Source organism: Mastigoproctus giganteus, chromosome 7 (genome assembly GCF_048544385.1).
Source record: "Mastigoproctus giganteus isolate SK-2022 chromosome 7, ASM4854438v1, whole genome shotgun sequence".
Lineage (NCBI taxonomy): Eukaryota > Metazoa > Arthropoda > Arachnida > Uropygi > Thelyphonidae > Mastigoproctus > Mastigoproctus giganteus.
This window is the reverse complement of record NC_143581.1, coordinates 216,821,857-216,845,883: the sequence shown is the minus strand read 5'-3', so window position 1 is coordinate 216,845,883 and position 24,027 is coordinate 216,821,857. Positions and strand designations below refer to the sequence as shown.

Sequence of the window (24,027 nt, the reverse complement as noted above, 5' to 3'; positions counted from 1 at the left end):
GATGCTGAGGCTTTTGCAATTGCTAATGACCTAGCACAGATTGTTCATTTACCTACAAGAATACCGGACAATCCTAATCATACAGCCAATACGCTTGATCTTTTTCTCACAAACAACCCTTCTAAGTACACGGTCATGTAAGAGATCCTTTAGGCACTTCAGATCACAACTTGGTGATTGTCTCTTCTCCAATGGAACCTTTATCTCATGGCTTTTCCCAACCTCGTATTGTTTGGCATTACAAGAATGCAAAATGGGATGACCTGCGAGACTTCTTTTCTTCTTTTCCTTGGTCTGATTACTGTTTCAAAACTTCTGATGTCAACGTTTGCTCAGATCGTGTCAGTGAAATTATTCTTGCAGGAATGGAAACCTTTATCCCACACTCCACTTTAAAATTTTGTCCTTTATCTAAACCTTGGTTTTCCAATAAATGTGCTAAGGCTGTCCAAGAGAAGAACGTTGCATATCGTAATTGGCTTGTTTCTAATTCTTCAGTTTCATTTTCTGCCTACACCAAAGCTCACAACAATTGTAAAGCAGTTATTAATCAGTCCAAACTAGAGTTTGAACAGGCTAAGAGTAGAAAACTTGCTTCTTGCCCTAATGGTAGCCGAGCATTCTGGTCTCTTGCCAAAGCTATTAGCCGCAACTTTTGCCCATCTCTGCTCCCACCTCTGTCCAAACCAGATGGTTCTGTTGTCACTTCAGCCAAGGATAAAGCTGACTTGCTAGCATCCCATTTTTCTTCCAGCTCATGTATTAATGATCTTGGTAAAACCCCTCCCACCATTCCCAACACGCTCCATTCAATGCCTCCTGTGGTCTTCCGTCAAAAGGATATCAGAAGGATTTTCATGAATCTTAATGCTAAGAAAGCTCCAGGTCCTGAAGGTATTTCTCCACTTGTTCTCAAAACCTGTGCTCCTGAACTTACTCCTATTCTTTGCCGCCTTTTTTCACTTTCTTATTCCAAAGGTGTTTTTCCTTCTGCTTGGAAATTTGCTCATATCCAGCCAGTTCCTAAAAAGGGTGACAAATCCCTCCCATCCAATTATCGTCCCATTGCAATTACTTCTACTCTTTCTAAAGTAATGGAGAAATCAATTAACCGCCAACTCTTGAACTACGTAGAAACCTTCCGTCTGATGAACCATCGCCAGTATGGATTCCGTCAGTGTCGATCCACTGGTGATATTCTGGCTTATGTTACCCATTTATGGACTAATTCAATGGAAAGGTTCGGTGAAACACAAGTAGTTGCTCTTGACATCTCAAAGGCTTTTGATCGTGTTTGGCATAAAGGTCTTCTAAACAAGCTTCCATCTTATGGTTTGCCAACTGTTTTTAGTAATTGGTTATCCAGTTTTCTCTCTGATCGCTCACTGAGGGTGATGGTAGATGGCTCTCTGTCTTCTAACTTCTCCACTAATGCCGGTGTCCCCCAAGGTTCAGTTCTTTCCCCCACTCTTTTCCTCTTGTATATCAATGACCTTCTTCCATTGACTGGAAATCCTATCCATAGTTTTGCCGATGATAGCACATTGCATTCAACTTTCCATTTTGAGAAACCTTGTCCAGCTCAATCAGCTTCAAGTTCTCAAAAATCTGCTGCCAATTCCTTAAATGCCGATCTTCAGGTAATTCTCCAGTGGGGCAAAGACAACTTAGTTGATTTCAATCCTTCTAAAACTCAATCTTGTCTTATATCTCGCAAAAAGGATTCTTCTGCTCCTATGCTTATCTTTAGTGACACTCCGATTTCTAGGCAAAATGATATATCTCTTTTGGGGATTACCCTGACTTCTAATCTCTCTTGGCACAAGCACATTACAAATATTGCTTCCTCTGCATCTAAAAAACTTGGTTTTCTCTTTTGCTCTCGGCGTTACTTTTCTACTAAACAGCTGCTCACTCTGTATAAATCGCAAATCCGTCCTGCCATGGAATATTGTTCCCACATCTGGGGTGGCGCCCCCAAAACCTCTCTCAGACTTCTTGATTCCATTCAGAAGAGGGCAGTTAGGTTAATTAATGATTCATCTCTAACAGAGTCTCTCCACTCGCTTTCTCATAGACACACTGTTTCTGCTGCATGCCTCTTCTACAGATACTTCCATGGGCACTGTTCTTCTGAATTGGCTTCTATAATTCCCACTCTCTCTTTCAAAACAGTCCGAACACGTGCCGCCACCAGCCAACATCCATTTACTGTCCAACTTCAAACCCACAGAACCAACTTTTCATCTTCCTCATTTATTCATTCAACTGCCGTTTTCTGGAACAACCTTCCTTCATACGTATTTCCTGAAAATTACAATCTACAGAAGTTCAAGTCCAATATCAACAAATATCTTCTTTCGTCTTCTCAACCTCCAACCCAAGCACGGTACTAAGTACTATAGGTTATAATACCTCTCGTGTTTGGGGTTCTCATAAAAAAAAAAAAAAATCCTTAATAACTCCTCGTGTGAATGTAGATGCAAAATACTCATTCAGTTTGTTTGCTATCTGAACACAATCATCAATCGAACCATCGATATCAAGTGGACCAATTTGATTCATCCCCTTCCTTTTAGAGTATATATAAGTAAAGAAATCCTTGCTGTTTTTTTTTTAGCATTCCAAGCTTTCTCGTAATCTGCCTTAACTTGCCTAACCTCCTTTGTGATTTGATTACAGACTAGCTTATATCTGCCATAGGCTTCTGTGTTGCCTGATAATTTATATATACATTCCATGCATTTTTCTTCTCTGCCCTAGTCTCATTAGTTCATTTAACAACCATTTAGGCTTAAACCTTGAACAATATTTCTTAATAGGTATGAAACTTTTAGTAACATCCACGATTAATTCCTTGAATGCTTACCACTTAGAATTTTCTGTTGGTATCATCATCAGTTGATCCCACTGTACAGATTTTAAAAACTGCCTGAGACCACTGTAGTCACCTTTACGGAACCAAAAACCCTTTCCGTTACTCCTGATGGTAAGTAATTATATCTTTAAGTAAATCCCACATCAGTGCACTGTGATCACTGCCACCTAGTGGTTCCTTTATCTACAAATTCTTAATACATGAATGATCACTGCTGATAATCAAATCAAGAGTATTACCCTCTCTGGTCACCTCTCGAACATGCTGCTGCAGAAAACAATCATCCAATAAATCCACAAAAGTCTTACTGGTGTGTGAGTGATGCAACCCACAAGTTTCAGTCAATATTTGGGAAGTTAAAATCTATTATAAGACATTCTGATTTACTAGCCCACTCTATTTCTCTGTACAATTGTTCATTGTACTCATTCGAGTCATTAGGCCTATAACACACTCCTACTCTTATTTTTGCTTTTGCAGTGCTTATGTCACACCAAACTGACTCAACAGTGCACTGTCCATCTATATCAACTGGATGTGATATAGATGAACAGTGGTTCTTTTATCTACAAAAAAATATGGAATGCACTTCTTTTGATTTTATGTTTTTCTTAATTAACAGCATAACCCCTCCTCCCTTCCTATACACATTGTACTCCCCAAATTCTAATTCTGCATTCCTAATATCTGTGTGACACCACATCTCTGATATCCCAACAATATCTGTCTTTAATATCTTGACCAACACTTCAAATAATCAAATTTATTTACTATACTTCTAACATTGGTATACATGCACCTATTCTTATTCTTATTTACATGATGGGTAGCTACAAAGTGCAATTTGTATAGCAGCATTCCTGGTGGAGAAAAGTGCACAGAAGAAATGGGTTAACCTAACAAGATGATATGTTAACCCATTTTTTGTTAACTTATTAAGATGATAGGATAACTAAAAAAGCTCTTAAGAATATCCTAAATATATCCTAAAATTCTGAACAGGATCAGATCTCATATTCGAAAATTTATAGCAATGCTTCTTCCTGGGCAGGGGAGGAGGTGACTGCATGTCTACTAAATTTGATTTTGGACCTAAAACATTCCTAGGGAATGCTTTAGGTTCAAATCCTTAAACTTAAACTTTCTTTCCCAAACATCCAAAACTTATTTCAATTTATATATACAGTACTGAGGGTTCAAAATATGTATAGAAAAATAAAGTCAGATTCTATTTGTTCAATTTAACAAAATTTGGAATGACTTGACAGTGCTTTCTAAATTAGCCAAATATAACATTGTGAAAATCCATTTTATGGATCAAGTTGCTACACATTGAAAGATGCATGGAAGAGTGGGTGGACATGTTGAACAGCTACTTTAACAATTTTAAAAAAGATTAATTTTGTTAAAATTCAAACGTATTCACTTATAACTTATTATGAAGTGAAAGTGGCTTACTGTGACATATTCCAGTCTCTTCAAAGAACCCTCTTCCACAATTAGGAACACAAAAACCATTTTTGAGTATAAGAGGACTAATGCAAGATATGCAGTCAGCATTTGTTGGGCCTATACATGAGTCACAAGTTTTATGGCATGCTGAAAAGAAAAGCCAACAAGAAAATATGAATAACAAAAATGCAACTTCATTGTAGCAATGTTTTAACTTATTATACATCCAATATTTCATATCAATTTATTAAAAGAAGAAATCGTTTATGAAATTTTTTCAATAATCATTTTGAACAAGAGAAATTAAATGAAATAATGATCTGATGCTTCAAAACAGATAACAGTTTTGGTATTATTGTATAGTTCTTAGCTCAACATCAGTTTTCAATTGCTTAAGAGTAAAAAGTATTAAATATAGTCATTGTTGTTATTTGGTTTTTAGGAGCATTAGCAACTAAGGCCAAATTGCTCCAAGGATATGCAGTGGTCATTCCCTGACCTTTCCGCTCCTCCATATTTGGTGGTCATGGGCTTGAACCCCAGTCTAATCAAGAAGTGTGTGCTACACAGTGCTGCTCCTGCCCACCTGGCTACAGAGGCGTCCATTAAATATAGATTAAGCCCTATATTTTGAAAATCTTCCATTAAGCTAAAAGCTAATCAGCAAAGACAATAATATATTTCTTCTGTTAAGATTATAATTTGAAAAGGATATTAACTACAAGTTAATAAAATATCTATGGGTTAAGAATGTTCTCATATCATTTGGTATTTCAAACATTGTAATTCATTTATTTATTCAAACACAAAAACAATTAATAATAGGCAACTTCATACAACACAGCTTGAGTTTTCGCATATAACTTTTCTATGGTCCAATTGTTAGCATACACAGCTGCAAGTAAGGAGGTTGTGGGTTTAAGCCTGTACACCACCATCATAAAAATATGCATGGCCAATTGTAACTGTAGTACCAAAAATCTAGTTGCCTTTAATAATTCAATAAGTATGTAGTAATCATAATGAATTTTTAAACTCTTCTGGCATTGTGTCTGCCTAGAATATAAACAGAAGTGTTTTTATTTAATCAAATAGCCCTAAACTCAATTAACTCTACAACTGTTTTAATAATTCAACTTTGTACCTACCTTCACAAATACCTTCAGAAGTAGAAAAATAATCAACAGGACACAAATCTACACAATAACCAATTTCAGAATGCAAATGTCGAAGAAGAAATCCATGTTTACAAGACTGACAGTAATTTGCTTCCCTTCTCCCAGCACAGTAATTACAGGATGGATGGCATGCTGGAACAGATTATAAATGTCAAAACTAAGACAGCATTGGGAAATTAAGGGAAACTTATTATTTGAAGAAAATATTTAATTATATAAATTACTGTATGCATTTAATGGATAAATTTTAAATATAACATACGTTATATTTAATTAGAATCAAACATGGCAATTCTTCCCCAAGAGCCTTCATCAATGACTAAAAAATATTTACAAAGGACCATTTAAATGGTGAACAACTATAATATTATCTATAAATTAGCACCATGATATCACTTAATTAAATTTATTACACAAAAAAGTAAATGTTAGAGGGCAACTTAGAAGGTAATTTTTAAGAAAAATTACCTTCTAAGTTGCTTGCATTTGATTAGAATAAAAAATAGATTGGGAAGAAAATGCACATTAAGAACTTATTTAAAATAAAATACCACAAAGGAAAGTGCACTTTTTTTTCTAATATTCATCATAGAGACTTGCAGTATACTAAAAATATACCCTAGAAACAGTTTGAATGGCAAACTTTCAAATATCACCTTCAGTTGTTTACGAGTGAAAAAAAAAGGAGAAAAGAGTGTGATTAATACATTGAGTTTTAATTCCCATAGCACAATTCAGGCATGCATGTTGGAAGTTTAATATTAGTCAATTACCATATTTGTAAGAGGGCTGTAGGCAGTTTAACATTAAGGACTGAAAATAGTGTTGTGTTTAAACAATTCTATTGCTAATTAGCATTAGTAGAGGCATATGATGCAAGAAAGCAAGCTTATGCAGCATCAGCCAAAAAAAAAAAAAAAAACCCTTCCACTTCACCCCTCCGTTCGTTCGAAATACCTGTCCAGCTGAGCCTTAAATTTATTTAGGCTATCAACATTGAGCATGCTCAAACCATTCAAGGCTTTGTACACCTCTATCAGATCACCTCGCCGGTGCCTAGTCTCCAGACACTGTAATTTGCAAAACTTAAGCCTTTCTTCGTAAGAGTAACCCTTCGTTCCATTCACTAACCTTGTTGCCCTTCTCTGTACTCGTTCCAGCAGCTCTACATCCTTCTTGAAATGAGGCCTCCAGACCTGTATACAGTATTCAAGGTGCGTCCTGACCATTGCCTTATACAAGGGAATAATCATCTCCCTATCCCTGCTAGAAAAATTCCTGTATATCATTGATAAGATACCATGAGCTACTCTTGCAGCCCGTCTGCACTGCTCAGAGAACTTCATATCTGCCTGCACAATTACCCCCAGGTCCTTTTCATTCTCTACCACTGTCACTGTGTTTCCCGTATGTAGTACTTTACATTTTTCAATGTTAAACTTCATTTGCCACCTCTCAGCCCATCTGCTCAACCTTTCCAGATCCTGTTGCAGCAGCAGCATAGCATAGCATCAGTAGCATCCTTAACAACCCTGCCAACCTTTGTATCGTCTGCAAATTTGGACATTAAGCTTGATATACCATCATCAATATTATTTATAAATACAGAAAACAACAATGGACCCAACACTGAACCCTCAGAGACTCCACTAATAACATTACTCCACGATGAGCAGTGTCCATTAATTACCACTCTCTGTCTTCTGCCACTCAACCATCCCTTTATCCATAGCAACAATTTGCCACCAATGCCACACTGCTCCAATTTGTGCAGCAGTCTTCTATGTGTATCAAAAGCCTTTCTAAGATCCAAATATATAATATCAAAGTTATTCCCTGCATCCAATTCTTTTGTGACTACATCATAGTATCCAATCAAATTGGTCAGGCAAGACTTCCCCTTAACAAAACCATGCTGTGTCTGTGCTATAACTGAATTCTTGTCAAGATGATCCTGCAGTTCTTCTTTAACCAGTGCTTCCATTAATTTTCCTGGAACAGAAGTTAAACTCACAGGTCTATAATTACTTATGTCAGCCTTTGATCCTCCTTTGTGAATTGGAGTTACATTTGCACATCTCCAGTCTGTGGGTACCTCCCCTGAGTCCAAGGAAGCTCTCATAATTATGGCTAACGGATTGCTTACTTCCTGTGCTGCCTCCTTTAATATAACTGGATAGATCCCATCCACCCCAGGTGCCTTTCTTGTATTTACCTTCAACAATTTCTCCTCCACTTTACTCTCAATTATTACAAGATCATCTAGCTCACTGCCAGTGTTTACTTCATCTATGGCATTCCCCTTCCTGAATAACTCCTCATGTGTGAATGTAGATGCAAAATATTGATTTAGTTTGTTAGCTACTGGAGCAGGATCATGAACAGTTGAACCATCGATATCAAGTGGACCAATCTGATTCATCCCCTTTCTTCTAGAGTTTACATAAGTAAAGAACTCCTTGCTGTTTTTCTTTGCATCCCTTGCCAAAGATTTCTCGTAATCTGCCTTCGCCTGCCTAACCTCCTTTGTAACTTGGTTACAGATCAACTTATATCTATCATAGGCTTCTGTGTCACATGTTAATTTATATGTATCCCATGCATTTTTCTTCTCTGCCATATGTCTCATTAGTTCATCTGACATCCATTTAGGCCTGAACCTTGAACAATATTTCTTAGTTGGTATGTAAAGCCTAGTAGCTTCCAAAATAAGTTCTTTGAAATGCTTCCCATTTTGAGTTTCCTGTTGGTAACACCATCAGTTGGTCCCACTGTATAGAATTTAAATACTGTCTCAGACCATCGTAGTCACCTTTACGAACGAATTTCTTCATAGATAGTCAATTTATAATTAGAAGGTAACTTAACTAATGTTATAGTGGAATCAATCTGAGGCTGGTGAAGAGTATATAAGATGTGTTAGCTAGTTCAGTTCCATGGTATTGCTTTCATAAACTGGCTTGATGATAATAAACTCTTCTATTGGATAGGTAGAGCTGCCATATTTATCTGTGGTGCTTCCTATACAACATGTGTTACAATCTTGTTGGCAATGGATTAAATACACTATGTTTTTAGTGTCTTGGATATTGTATTTGAAAGTATTTTTGAAATTATTAAAATATGTGCTAATTTTATTAGAGAATGACCAAATTAGAGAGATTGGCATTGGAAAAGACATTGGAAATGTCTTTTCCAATGCCAATCCTGAAGTCTATCTAGGTCACTCTAAAGAAGCTCTGCTTGGCAGTGATTATTAACTATTCTACCAATCTTTACATCTGGCTAACTGAGAATGATAAGGCAAGATAATCTTTTATTTTGGCTTGGTTGCCTGTCACTAAAGTGAAATTATTGTTAAAAATGAAAGTAGAATTTAAAAAAAATAATTTTTAAAAAAACTTTTATTTTTTAAAATTTTTACATTTTTTTTTACCAATTTAAAAAAAAATTTTTTTTTTCCTTATGTTTGGATTCTTGAATTAGTCTATGAGGATATCTCCTTTTTTAGAGAGCATTAATTAAATATTGTAATTCTGTTTTGTTTGGAAGTAGTTTTCATTATGGCAATATTGAATCGCATTGTAATCCTGTGTATGTAAAACATTTTTTAACAATCTATGGATGATGTGAATAAAAATGTCTTTAGAGATGCAAGTTTTTAATTGAAAATTATACTTAAAGCTTTTTAAGTTTAAAACGTTTATACTATTATCCTGTTCAAGTTCAATAGTGTATTTAAGTCTATGATGAACTGAATTAAAATTTTGAGAAAAGGTTATCTACAGTATGTCAGAAAAGACGAAAATATTGTCTGCATAATGAATGAATAACTTAACTGTAATAACTTAACTGCGTAACTTAACTGTAGAAGGAAAGGGGTTAAGAATATGATCTGCTATAGTTGCTAGATATATTTCTGATAGCAGGGATGAAATTCCTAATCCCATCGGAAGGAAGTCCATATATTTCTTTATAAATGTCTGAATTAATCCTGAAATGCCTACACTGAATGAACAATGACATGAGAGTAACAATAATAATATTGTTTTAATAATAATATTTGAAATAATAATATTTGAAGCAGACTGTAAGTGGAAATGGACATTAGAGATTGGAACTGAGATCACATATATTTATGAAATGATTTGTAAAATAATAAGAGAAGTTTACCTCAATATATTATGTAGAACACTTTCATATGTTCTATGTACTATATTGGCAATAGGCATAACTTCATATGTGAAGCAAACTTCACATATGAAGTTATGCCTCAAATGAAGCAAACATATGCTTCATTTGTGAAGCATATTCTTGAAACCTTACTCGTCTAGTTTTGTGTTCAAAGGTTCCCAGAAGTTTAACTTCAAGAATCAGAAATACACTAATATTAAATATTACATCTAGACTTTCAAAAAAGCCAAAAAAAAAAAAAAGACTAGAGCATATGATATGGAGATAACACCCATATAATAGCACTACGTGTACCTTACATTATTCTGTGAAATGAATGAGGAAGTGTTTTGGAGGTTTAAATCTTTTCACAGGTAAGTTTGTTCTATTAGTTTGACTATTCATGATGTATTCAGTAGTAAGAAAAGGCGGGGAGGACATGATGTATGAAGTAATGAAATTTTTAGATATGGTGTACACACGACAAGAATATCTTCAACTCCTTGACATACCATAGCCTCAACAATGCCCCCCACATACACGCTACTAGGACTCCCTTCAGTAACTATCTGGCAGAGTAGAGGCAGTGAAATTATACACAGCTGATCCAGAAGCCTCCTAGACAGTAATCAATACATTCAGTCCAGTGAACTATCTAGCGGCCAGCCTACAAATACCGTTTTAGAGCTGCACCTTGGAATGTAAGGAAGATTGGATCTTGCTATGTTGCCCAAAAGACATCAATCATACTGCATGATGGAAGAGATAGGGAGGTTGCTGGAGCTTTGCTCTGGAAACTAAACATGGCATTCCACCACTTCAACCCCCCAGTAAGTAAAGTGGTGATATTGCACTGGTTGATGGAGTCATCTACCATTTAGTATTGCCTAGTAACACAGAAGGGCAGCATTCCTCTGTATGGTGTCAATGCCACACCTTGACTCCTGCTTATGTTGGTTTACACCTGGTGCCACATGTGGGGTTATATCCAGGGTTACTAACAGTCCTACCATCATGAAGGTGCAAGAAGAGGATCTGCTTTTTGCAGAATGACCAGTCTTCACCAAAATTCAGTCCACTTGACTCAAATGTCAACAAATATCAGTTCCTTCAGCATTTTAAACTCCCAGGTAGCAAAGCCAGCTTGTCATTAGTATTTGCAATGGCCACATGGTGTAAGGAAGCCTACGGCTTATGCTGCACCAACCAAAAAAATAAAATAATAAATAAAATAATAAATAAAATAATAATAAGAAGAAAAAAGGAAATAGACAACCTATGCATTTCCCTCCTCCCGTAGGTAATTATATCCAGCTGACTTTTGAATTTCCCCAAACTGTCAGCCTCTATCACCCATGTAGGTAACTTATTCTGGTAATTTATAACTCGCTGGCTAAAATAAAACTTCCTCTGCAATTCAGTCTAAACATCTCCCCCCCCCCCCCAGTAACCTGAAATTATGGCCCCTTGTTCTTGAATCATTTATAACCATGAAAATTTCATCCTCATTCATTTTGAATATGCTTCTCAGAGCTTTAAACACCTCAATCTAAAGTGCCTAGTTTTTCCAAGTGCCTTCCAAGTTTTTCCAAGTTTTTCCTAGTTTTTCCAAACCTAAAGTGCCTAGTTTTTCCAAGCTCTGCAACCCACATATTCGAAATCTTGCCTCATATGGATGCCCTTTTGCGGATCTCACCAGGTGGGATCAGCAGTTACCAGTCTTTGGACCTGTTCAAGAAGCACAATGTCTTTCTTTAGGTGCTGTCTCCATACTTGAACGCAATATTCCAAGTGTGGTCTAACAATAGCCTTATATAATGGGATTATGACATCCTTATCTCTACTAGCAATTATTCAATAAATCATCAAAAGGACACCATGGGCCTTCCTTGCAACCAGTCTACAACGCTCAGAGAACTTCATGTCTGAATGTATCGTAATACCCAAGTTACTTTCCTCCACTACTGGCTTTAGTTCAACTCTGCCAAGTGTATAAGTTATTTTGGAATTACTGTTTCCCAGGTGCAATACCTTACACTTTGCTGGATTAAAGCATAGCTGCCATTTTTCTGACCATTGTCTGTGATAGCCCCAACAACCTCATAGTTTCTGACAAACAAACTATAGATAATCGTTTTTCAAAATTTAATTCAGATCATCATCATAGACTTAAATACACAATTCAACTTGAACAAGATAATAGTATAAACTTTTTAAACTTAAAAATCTTTAAGTATAATTACCAATTAAAAACTTGCATCTATAGAAAAGACACATACAGGGAAATTCTTACATTTTTATTCACATCATCCATAGATTGATAAAAAATCAGTTTTACACATGGAGGTTTACAAGGCAATTAAATATTTCCATAATGAAAATGACTTATAAATAGAATTACAATATTTAACTAGTACTTTCTCAAAAAGGAGATATCCTCATAGACTAATTCAAGAATCCATATACATAAGGTAAAAAATAGATTAAAGAATCCTTCTGCAATTACAAAACTAGTTACCAATACAAAAATGATTTTCCCTTATCATTCTCAATTAGCCAGCCAACTTAAATGTCTTTTCCAACACCAATCTCGCCCTAGTTTCCTCATCCTATAATAAAATTAGCACATGTTTTAAAAATTACAAAGATACCTTCAAATTCAATATCCAAGACACTAACAAACATAGTGTATTTAATCCCTTGCCAACAAGATTGTAACATGTTATATATGGAGCACCACAGTCAAATATGGTGCCTCTAATGTATCCAATAGCAGAGCTTATTATCATAAAGCCAGTTTATGCACGCAATACCATGGAAATGAACTCAGCCAACACATCTGATCAACTCTTCACTAACCTCAGATTGCTTCTACTCTAACATTGGTTAAATTACCTTATAGTTATAATTTGACTATTTATGAAGCATTAGTAACAAAATAGTTCAAACACAATGCTATTTTCAATCCTTAACATTAAAGTACCTACAGCTTTCTCACAAATATGGAATTTGAATACTTCCATATTTGTGAGAAATGATATGGACTTTTAAGCATTTCGCTATTTTTATATTTAGGAATTTGAATAATATTAAACTTCCAACACACATTCTTGAATTGACAATAGGAATTACAACTCAACATATTAACCACACTCTCTCCCATTCTCTTGTCACTCATGAACCAACTAAAAAATAACATTTGAAAGTTTGCCATTTGAACTCTTGGTTCTACATTGTATTTTTAGCATAGGGCAAGTCTCTATGACGAACACTATAGAAAGTTGAACTTTCCTCCATAGGATTTTATTTTAAATAAGCTGTTAACGTCCATTTTCTTTCCATTCTATTTTTTATTCTAATCAAATGCAAACAGCTAAGGAGGTAAGTTCCATTAAAAATAATGTACTCTAAACCTTTTTTTTTTTCCCTCTGGAACTTAAGGTTAATTCATAAATAATAATAAGTTAAACTGATCTGAATATTACAGAACTTACATACTGAAAAACTCACTCAAAATTGTTGTTTTGCTGTTTTTTTTTTATTATCTTTCAATCAGATATTTTAGATCTTCTTGTGAGTACATGTTTTCATGTACTTAACTCGCAAGAAGATCCAAGATCTATGCTGGAAGAAAGAGAACAAATACTTCCTTTTTAATACAATGATTCAGAAGAAATGGAAAGCCAAGATTTTTGCAGCTCTGGTGAAAGTTAAGTTTTTATACATATTTAGTCGTTTTATTGACTATTAATATATTTAATATCATTTTCATATTAATAAATTAATGTGAAAATGATTAATATAATTGTTATATTAATCATTTTCAATAATTAGCTTTAAGGTCCTAGTCAAGCGCTTTGGTTTATCTGAATTTAGAAAGGGATTTTAAAAGTTAATACTTAAGTGTCTGTAGATCTTACAGTTTGTAACATGCCGCCATTGTTATACAATATGGAATAGCATAATGCAAATCCCAAACTTCATAGCATAAGGTTTAACGTAAAAGTAAATAGCGAAATACGTAGCACTGTATTAGAAATTTGTTAGATTAGTATAGTATTATCAATTAACTCGGCTACAGAGACCTCCATAGCAGAGTGGTCAGGAGTGGGAGTGCAGTACCACATGCTCCTCGAGTAGACAGGGATTCAAGCCCCTCACTGCCAAATATGGGCGATCTGCCAACCCACACTGGACCAGCGTAGCAAATTATGGTCCATTTCCCTCAACATGAATTGTTGAGGAGGCTTCCATTCTGCAGTGGGTTGATAATGCCTGCAGTTTACCTTTTTTTTTTTTTTTTTTTATCAATTAATCAGTAAAATTTATTAATCTTATTAAATTTCATTGTTAATTAAATTATACTTAAATGGAATCATGATCCAGACTTGAGCAGCAAAGCAATGAGCACAAAGTAGTGGTAGTACTGAAGCTCTTGGGAGAACCAAAGGTGGCGATTCTCCAACACATCACAATCTAAAAAAATGTGTGAAATGTGAAATGTTTGAAAACCTGTCTAGAACAGGACATGATCTAGCCAAGGAGGATGTCTTTGTGTGTGCTAGGTGCAGAGACTGTGAAGAAATTAGGCATCAGTTCAGCATTCTGATGGGCATCTATGAGAGTTTGAAGAGTAGGGTAGGTGCACTGGTTCCACACGAACTAGTTATTGTTAGTGACTCTATTGTCACGTAGATGGGGAATACATTATGCAAAAAGGATAGGTGGAACAAGCCCACGGTATGTCTGCCAGGGCGAAAGTTGATGACATTGTAGGGCAGATATAATCTTTTATGGGCACAAAAGATGATATCGTTGTACACGTTGGAATTAATGATATTAAGAATAGGAGACCAGCGGAATTACTTAACAAGTGCAAGTTGATAAAAAGCATTGAATTAGGGTTAAATTTGAAAGTGTATGCAATTCTGACCAGACATGATAGGAGGGAGTATATGATGAGAGCCTTGTCAATCAATTCAGTCCTTGAGAGATTGTGCAAGGCTCATGGATATAATTTTTTTCAGTGTGGTCTGTGCTTGCTAACAGGAAAGACTGCTTCTACAGGGATATGATACACTTAAATAGATAGGGTGCAAGAATACTTGTTGATGCTATTGAGGCAGTGTTAGGTGGGTTGGAAAACTGCTAGTTTGGGGGGAGAATACACGGACTAAAAGATTAACAGTAGCCGCAGGCAGAGGCGAAAGCGATTCTTGCACTGCTTCTATTGTAATTAGCAGCGCCCTAGAAAGCAAGTTGGTAGGGATTTCAAGAGCTGCTGGGAGTCATCATGGAACAAGTAAATACAAGGGCTTTGTTAGGGTAATTAAGAGTAAGAACAGATGCATATATACTTGCACATGCACCAATGCTAGAAGTATAGTAAATAAATTTGATGAATTTGAACTGCTGATCAAGGCATCAAAGGCAGATATTGTTGGGATATCAGATATGGTGTAACACAGATATAAGAAGGGCAGAATTGGATTTTAGGGAGTACAATGTGTACAGAAAGGATAGACATACAGGGTAGGAAGGGAGGAGGGGTTATGCTGCTAGTTTAGAAACACATAAAATCTATGGAAGTGCATCCAGTTGACATAGGCAGACAGTGCAATACTAAGTCAGTTTGATGTGACATAAACAATGGGAAAGTGAAAAGGAGAGTAGAAGTGTGTTGTAGGCCTAATGGCTCTAAAGAGTACAATGAAAAATTGTACAGAGAAATAGAATGGTCCAGTAAATCAGAATGTCTTGTAATGGGGGATATGAACTTTCCAGATATTGATTGGAACTTGTGGGTTGGTCACTCGCACACTAGCAAGACTTTTGTGGATTTATTGGAGGATTGTTTTCTACAGCGACGTGTTTGAGGGACAACCAGAGGTAGTAATACTCTTGATCTGATTATCAGCAGTGATTATTCATGCATTAAGAATTTGCAGATAAAGGAACCACTAGGTAAGAGTGATCACTATGTACTAAGATGGGATTTACGTAAAGATGTAACTACCATCAAGGGTAAAGGGTAGGGTTTTTGTTTTTGCAGAGGTCACTACAGTGGTCTCAGACAGTTTTTAAATTCTATACAGTGGGATCAACTAACAATGTTACCAAAGGTGAATTCTAAATGGGAAGCCTTTGGGGACTAGGCTTTTCATACCAACTAAGAAATACTGCTCACAGTTCAGGCCTAAATGGATGTCAGATGAATTAATGAGGCTCATGTAAGGGAAGAAAAATGCATGGGATGCATATAAATTATCAGATGCAACAGAAGCCTACGGCAGATATAAGCTAATCTGTAATCAAGTCACAAAGGAGGTTAGGCAGGCAAAGACAGATTATGAGATCTTTGGCAAAAAGGATGCAAAGAAAAACAGCAAAGAGTTCTTTACTTATATAAACTCTAGAAGGAGTGCATGAATCAGATTGGTCCAATTAACATAGATGGTTTGACTATTTGACAATCTTGCTCAAGTAGCTGATAAACTGAATGAGTATTTCATATCTACATTCAAACATGAGGATTTATTCAAGGAGGGGAATACCAGAAGTTTATCAAACTCTAACAGGGAGCTAAGTGATTTTGTAATAACTGAGAACAAAGTGGAGGAAAGATTGTTAAACATAAAAAAAGCCACCTGGGGTAGATGGAATCTATCCAGTTATATTGAAGAAGGCAGCAAGGGAAGTAAGCAAACTGTTAGCCATAATTATGAGAGCATCCTTAGATTCAGGGGAGGTCCCCATGGACTGGAGATGTGCAAATGTATCCCCAATTCACAAAAGGGGTGCAAAGAGTGACACAAATAATTATAGACCTGTTAATTTAACTTCTGTTCCAGGGAAAATAATGGAGTCACTGGTTAAAGAGGTGATACAGGATCACCTAGACAAAACTGCATTAATAGTTCAGATACATCAGGGTTTGTTAAGGGGAATTCGTGTCTGACCAATTTGATTGAATACTACAATGTGGTCACAAAGGAACTGGATGCAAAAAATTAATTTTGATATCATATAATTGGATTTCAGGAAAGCTTTGGATACTGTTGCACAAGGAAGACTGCTGTACAAATTGGCAAATTGATGCAATGGATAAAGGGATGATTGAGTGGGAGATGGCAGAGAGTGGTAATAAATGAACATTGCTGTATGTAAACTAATGTTATTAGTGGAGGTCTCCAAGGTTTGGTGCTAGGTCCATTGTTATTTTGTGTATTTATCAATGATATCGATGAAGGTATATCAGGCTTAATGTCCAAGTTTGCAAATGATACAAAGGTTGGCGGGGTTGTTAATGACAGTAAAGACAGTATGCTACTCCAACTGGATCTAGTAAAGTTAGGCAGATGGGCTGAGAAGTGGCAACTGAAGTTTAATATTGACAAATGCAAAGTACTGCATATGGGTAACAGTAACCCAAGAGAAACGTACCAACTGTGTGGTACTACATTCAGGGAGGTGGAGAATGAAAAAGATCTAGGGTAATTGTGCAGTTAGATATGAAGTTTTCTGAGCAGTGCAGACAGGTTGCTGGAGCAGGTCATGGAGTTTTGTCAATGATATATAGGAATTTTGCTAGCAGAGACAAGGAGGTGATTATCCCTTTGTATAAGGCAATGGTCAGCTCACACCTTGAGTATAGCGTACAGGTCTGGCGGTCTCATTTTAGGAAGGATGTAGAGTTGCTAGAATGAGTAAAGAGAAGAGCAACAAAATTGGTGAGAGGAACAAAGGGGTGCACTTACAAAGAAAGGCTCAAGTTCTGCAAGTTGTGGCATGTGGAGATCAGGCACCTGCGAGGTGATGTAATCGAGGTGTATAAGGCCTTGAATGGTTTGAGCAGGCTCAATGCTGAGGGGATACTTCCACTTGCTCAGATTAAGAGCCTGAGGGGGCATAGATTCAAATTGAAGAAAGACAGTTGTAGAAAAGATGTGAGGAAGCTTGCCTTTAGCCAGTGGGAAGTTGATTGCTGGAAGAGACATCTATCTGTTGTTGTTCAAGTTGATAACTTTTATAAATTTAAGGCTAAACTAGGTAAACATTACCTAGTTCCTTGAATGGTTTGAGCAGGCTCAACGCTGACGGGATCATTCCACTTGCTCAGATTAAGAACCTGAGGGGGCATAGATTCAAATTGAGGAAAGACAGTTGTAGAAAAGATGTGAGGAAATTTGCCTTTAGCCAGTGGGAAGTTGATTGCTGGAACAGACTTCCATCTGTTGTTGTTCAAGTTGATAGCTTAAATAAATTTAAGTCTGAACTAGGTAAACATTTGGAGTGACCAGATGGGCAAAATGGGAAGGTTTTTTTTTTTTTTGGCTGATGCTGTATTAGCTTGCTTTCTTGCATATTCTAATGCTAAATAGTCTAACAGTGTCAAGATACCAAAAAATGATGCTTGTGGACTGCTTCAGCCTTTTATCAAGGATTCAACTTTTCTGACATTCCAAAAAAATTCGCTACGCTAGCTACAACATAGGACAGCTGTCCACACACACACAGTGAAGAATATTCATCCTCAATCGTCACTTGTTTATTTAAGAACAATGACCTACAATTCTCTTATTAAACATCAGAAAAAATTTACATTTAAGCATGACTACATGACCATAATCATTACAAGTGCAAAGTACAGCATTATCATTTAAGATGAACTTCACAGGAAGACTTTAATCTCCATACAGCCATTCCTTAAATGTTCATACAAGAATTGATTAGCATACTGGTGGCTTCCAAAGTGGTGAATGCTTCATTGTTTTCATAAAAAGAACAATGCATTATTCATGCAGAACATCAAATTCTGCATGAATAAGGAAGACAATTTAGGTGAAACGGGAGGTGTCTTTTCTTTTTTTTTTTTTTTGCTGATGCTGTATAAGCTTGCTTTCTTGCATTATTTGCCACTGCTAATGCTAAACCAAACTTATTGTCTCGTCTTGCGCTGGGAAATTTTTGGTGCATCAACTATTCAGACCAGTGTTCCAGTTCATATGGTCCATTGCATATTATATCTGTATGAATGCATGTTTAAAGGCCAATTTACAAGTTGTGTAAGTTAAAAAAACAGCACAACCTGTGGGATAGAATCCTACTCCTGCCCACTGATGATATTTTAAGGAGTCCTTATGTGCTGTGATGTAATGACTAGATCATAGATATAGCTTAGCTTAATTTTCAGCACTCACCTCATAGTAATCAGCTTAGTTGGTTGTAAGTTTTACCATGCACATAGTGGTTATGAGATTCTAATAACTTAAGGAAATCAGAAATTTAAAAACTAAGTTATGGGCTTTAAAAATTTCTCTAAGAAAGGAAAGTGCACCTTCCATTCTATGGTTGTCTAATTAAAATAAATTAAATGAAGTGAGATAAAAGCTAATAGCTGCGCACAAGCAACTTTTGAAATCTTCTTTTTCTAAGATTCAGAGCCAACAAACAAATTAAATAGGATTATGCAGTAATATTCTTCCACACATTTTTTGAATAGTCAAACTCCATAAACAAGATTATCCTTTAAGACCCATTGTTTCCTATAAACAGTCCACCTATGCTAATCTATCCATATTCCTCGTCAAAATTATTTCACCTTTAATGAGATTTTCTCGGTTCAGAGTCTACAATACTAAACAGACACACGAACGTATAACTTCCATGACCATATCTGAAAACGATATTCTCGCGTCCTTTGACGTCATCTCCCTGTATACAAATGCACACGTCGAAACCATGGCTCTTAAAGAACTATTAATTAAAGACAACACTTTGACAAAACATACTAACAAACATTAATGACATTTTAGAGCTAACGTCACTGTTACTTAACGGCAAACAATTTAAATTTCAAAATAACATCTACGAACAAATTTTTGGCCTTCCCACGAGCCTCGGTATCTCTGCCCCTTTATCCGAAATCTACCTCGCTTCTATCGAAGAAAAAAAAAACTCCAACCCTTTCCCCAGGGATTAAACTATATATGAAATATGCAAACAACGTCCTCATAATGGGCAACAAAACCACTATCGATACTTTATTGAACACATTTAATACAACACATGAGAGACTCATATTTACTCTTGAAGTAGAAACTGATAATAAAATTAATTTTCTAAACCTTACTATATACAAAATAGGTACATCTTTAGGCACCAAAATATACAGAAAGAACAAACATACAGGTAAATTCTTACATTACCACTCACACCATCCTCTATACATCAAAAAAGCAGTTCTATACAATAAGATATACAACGCTATCAAATATAGTCACACACAAACAGACCTATCTGTAGAATTGTAATACCTCACCAAAAAATTCATTGACAGGAAATACCCATTACAACTAATAAAAGAAACCGTCACCAAAGTCCATAATAATACTAATAACCCAAGCAAAATTAATAACCACGTGAATAAGAATAAGACACACAAACCCCTTATCGCCCTCCCATACCATCAACAATATGCTAGCCGACCGGGCTAGCCGGGTAAGTAAAGTGCCTGCCTGGCAACCCAAAGGTCGCGGGTTCGATTCCCGCCTCGGGCTGGATATCACGATGGTGCCGAACCAACCGGTTGGTTGGATATCCCGGCCACGATACATGAAGGAAGCAAGAAAAAACTGGTTCCTTCGTGTATTGATCACATCATACGAAATAAAAAAAAAAAAACAATATGCTAGATGACTTCAACAGATTTTTAAGAATACAGATAACAAATTAATATTTACATCTTATAATAAATTAAGTTCTAAATTCAATTCATACAAGACAACATATGAGTATGGGACACAAGATTATAATAACATTATATATTTGATTAGATGTCAATCAGATTGTCAAGCATGTAACATAGGCAGTACAACAGCAAAATTTGGGACATCAAAAATTTCTAACTCGCATGTATACTACCACTTCAATAGCTTCAAATCTAATTTATCAAGTACAGAACTAACACAACATGTTCAATCTTATAATCATAACCCACTCATCGATTCAGTGATCACAGTAGTTAAACTAAATTCTAGTTATAAAATCCTTCAAAACGAAGCCTTCGTCATTGAGTGGTTTAAGCACCACACATTGTTCAACATATTAAACAAAAAGATTTGTTTAATATGTTGGAATTTAGAGGCCTATTTGGAATTTAGCATGTATAAAGTTTCCAAGTGCACCGAAATGCATTTTGGGAACTCAACCTGTATATAACACACTCGCACGCTCTTCCCTCCCCACTGTAGCTAACTGAAGACGATTTCAAAAGGTTGCTCGTGCGCAGCTATTAGCTTTTATCTCACTTCATTTAATTTATTTAAACTAGACAACTATAGAATGGAAGGCGCACTTTCCTTTCTTAGAAAAATTTTTAAAACTCATAACTTAGTTTTTAAATTTCTAATTTCCTTAAGTTATTAGATTTCATAACCACTATGTACGTGGTAAAACTTTCAACCAACTATGAAGTTGAAAGTTTTACCGGATTACTATGAGGTGAGTGCTGAAAATTAAGCTAAGCTATATCTATGATCTACTCCTGCCCATTAAAAAACTGGTAGTCAGGTGTCAATCAAGTTAAAACAGAAATTAATTCATATCACCTTTCAACATTACTCTGCATACGTTACCTACAGATAAAAATTAAAACACTTAATTAAAAACAAAAAATAGGCTTTCTTAAGTAAAGACTGATCAGCAGAATGGCTAAAGGCACTTTATTAGATTTATTCCTTTGTTTCTTATAAGTAAGGCCTGTTGCCAGATAATCTTAGTTTTAAAAAAAAATTTAAATTCCTTAAATTTTAATCTTCAAAAAAGGTATACACAAATAAGTATCAAAACATAAGATGATATTTTATTTAATTTTATTTTAATGTATAGTCAGTTTCAGATTAAATAAATTATTGATGTACAGAAGTTTCCAAAAACCAACTGGATGGATATAAAAAACTTTTTGATATACATCAATATAAAAGTATACATATTGTAGTCTCATTAGTTTATGACTGCACATCATATAAGAAGTACAAAAAAATAACATTGCCTAAACAATATTTAGTTTAGCTTTTTGGTGCATACCTTTACAAATCCTGCTTTCTAAATCAGCATAAAAGCCAATACCACAGTGCTTAACACAGGAATTTTCAAGCAACAACTCCTCTGGAAGGCAGCTTGTACAGTGCACAGTTAATGGACCAAAACAGCTTAAGCAATTAGAACTGCAAGCTAAGGAATTTTCAAAATATCAATTCACAATACATAAATAATTAAAATTCAATATTGTTTTTAACTTAAAACAAAAATATTAATGATCGTATATATACTATTATAACTTAATGTGATATTATTTAAACAGAAAAAGTTTTTTAATACATGGCTAAAATTCAATATTGTATTTTAAAGCAGCAAATCAGATCATAAGTTTATTTGCTATAACAGTGAATCTTTAACTTATAAACTGCTGCCATTTGCATAGTGGTATGCAAGCAAGTTCAAAAAACACAAGTTAAAATAGACTTTAGCATTAGCATTAGTAGAAGCATATTATGCAAGAAAGCAAGCTTATGCAGCATCAGCCAAAAAAAAAAATTTTTTTGGCTGATGCCCCATTTCACCCCCTCTGTTCGTTCCAAATACCTGTCCAGTTCAGCCTTAAATTTATTTAGGCTATCAACTTCCACAACAAAGGATGGAAGTCTGTTCCACCAACCAACTACCCACTGGCTAAAGGCAAACTTCCACACATCTATCTTACATCTGTCTTTCCTCAATTTGAATTTATGCCCTCTCGGGTGATTATTCGGAGCAAGAGGAAGAATCCCATCAGCATTGAGCATGCTCAAACCATTCATGGCTTTATACAACTCAATCAGATCACCTCGCAGGTGCATGTTGTTGTTGTTGTTTGTTTTTTGGAGCATTAGCAACTAAGGCCATATTGCTCCGGGATATACGGTGGTCATTCCCTGACCTTTCCGCATCCTCTGTATTTGGTGGTGACGGCTTTTTACCCCGATCTAATCAAGAAGCGTGTGCTACGCACTGCTGCTCCTTCCCACTTGGCTACGGAGGCGCCTCGCAGGTGCATAGTCTCCAGACACTGTAATTTGCAAAACTTAAGCATTTCTTCGTAAGAGCAACCCTTTGTTCCATTCACTAATTTTGTTCCCTTTCTCTGTACTCGTTCCAACAGCTCTACATCCTTCTTAAAATGAGGCCTCCAGACCTGTATACAATACTCAAGATGTGGCCTGACCTTTGCCTTATACAAGGGGATAATCACCTCCTTATCCCTGCTAAAAAAATTCCTGTATATCATTGACAAGTCACTATGAGCTACTCTTCCAGACCATCTGCACTGCTCAGAAAATTACACATATGCCTGCACAATTACCCCCAGGTCCTTTTCGTTCTCTACCACTGTCAGTGTAGTACCACAGAGTTGATACGTCACTCTAGGGTTACTGCTTCCCACATGTAGTACTTTACATTTTTCAACATTAAACTTCATTTACCACTTCTCAGCCCATCTGCTCAACTTTTCTACAGCAGCTTACTGTCATTAGTGTCCTTAACAGCCCTGCCAACCTTGGTATTTTCTACAAACTTGGATATTAAGCTTGATATACCATCATCAATATCATTTATAAATACAGAAAATAACAATGGACCCAACACTGAATGCTGAGGGACCACTAATCACATTAGTCCACGATGAACAGTGTCCATTGATTACCACTGTCTTCTCCCACTCAACCATCCCTTTATCCATAACAGCAATTTGCCTCCAATGCCACACTGCTCCAATTTGTTCAGCAGTCTTCCATGTGCAACAGTATCAAAAGCCTTTCTAAGATCCAAATATATGATATCAAAGTTATTCCCTGCATCCAGTTCCTTTGTGACCATATCACAGTACCCAATCCAATTGGTCAGGCAAGACTTTCCCTTAACAAAACCATGCTGTGTCCGAGCTATAACTGAAGTCTTGTCTAGATGATCCTGCAGTGCTTCTTTAACCAGTGCCTCCATTAATTTTCCTGGAACAGAAGTTAAACTAACAGGTCTATAATTACTGTGTTGCCCTTTGTCCTCCTTTGTGAATTGGGATCACATTTGCATATCTCCAGTCCATGGGTACCTCCCCTGAGTCCAAAGAAGCTCTCATAATTATGGCTAAGGGTTTGCTCACTTCCTTTGTTGCCTCCTTTAATATAACTTGATAGATCCAGTTATATTAAAGCCACCCCAGGTGCCTTTTTTATGTTTATCTTCAACAATTTCTCCTCCACTTTCCTCTCAGTTATTACAAAATCATCTAGCTCACTGCCAGAGTTT

General features: G+C 35.9%; 1 protein-coding gene across 4 annotated transcripts in view; it reads right to left on the bottom strand.

Annotated features, from left to right (window-relative positions):
- Positions 1-24,027, bottom strand: part of LOC150083681 (extracellular matrix organizing protein FRAS1-like) — an 866,422-nt gene that overhangs the window by 653,316 nt on the left and 189,079 nt on the right. For all 4 annotated transcript variants that reach the window (XR_016547213.1, XM_090378121.1, XM_090378123.1 and 1 more), the window contains exons 17-19: positions 21,769-21,915; positions 5,479-5,640; positions 4,337-4,477 (exon numbers count right to left, since the gene is read on the bottom strand). Coding sequence is in view for 3 of the 4 variants with exons in the window: in XM_090378121.1 (XP_090234247.1) it covers positions 4,337-4,477; positions 5,479-5,640; positions 21,769-21,915 (450 nt within the window). In the remaining variant the exon portion in view is untranslated. The remainder of the gene's footprint in view (positions 1-4,336; positions 4,478-5,478; positions 5,641-21,768; positions 21,916-24,027) is intronic.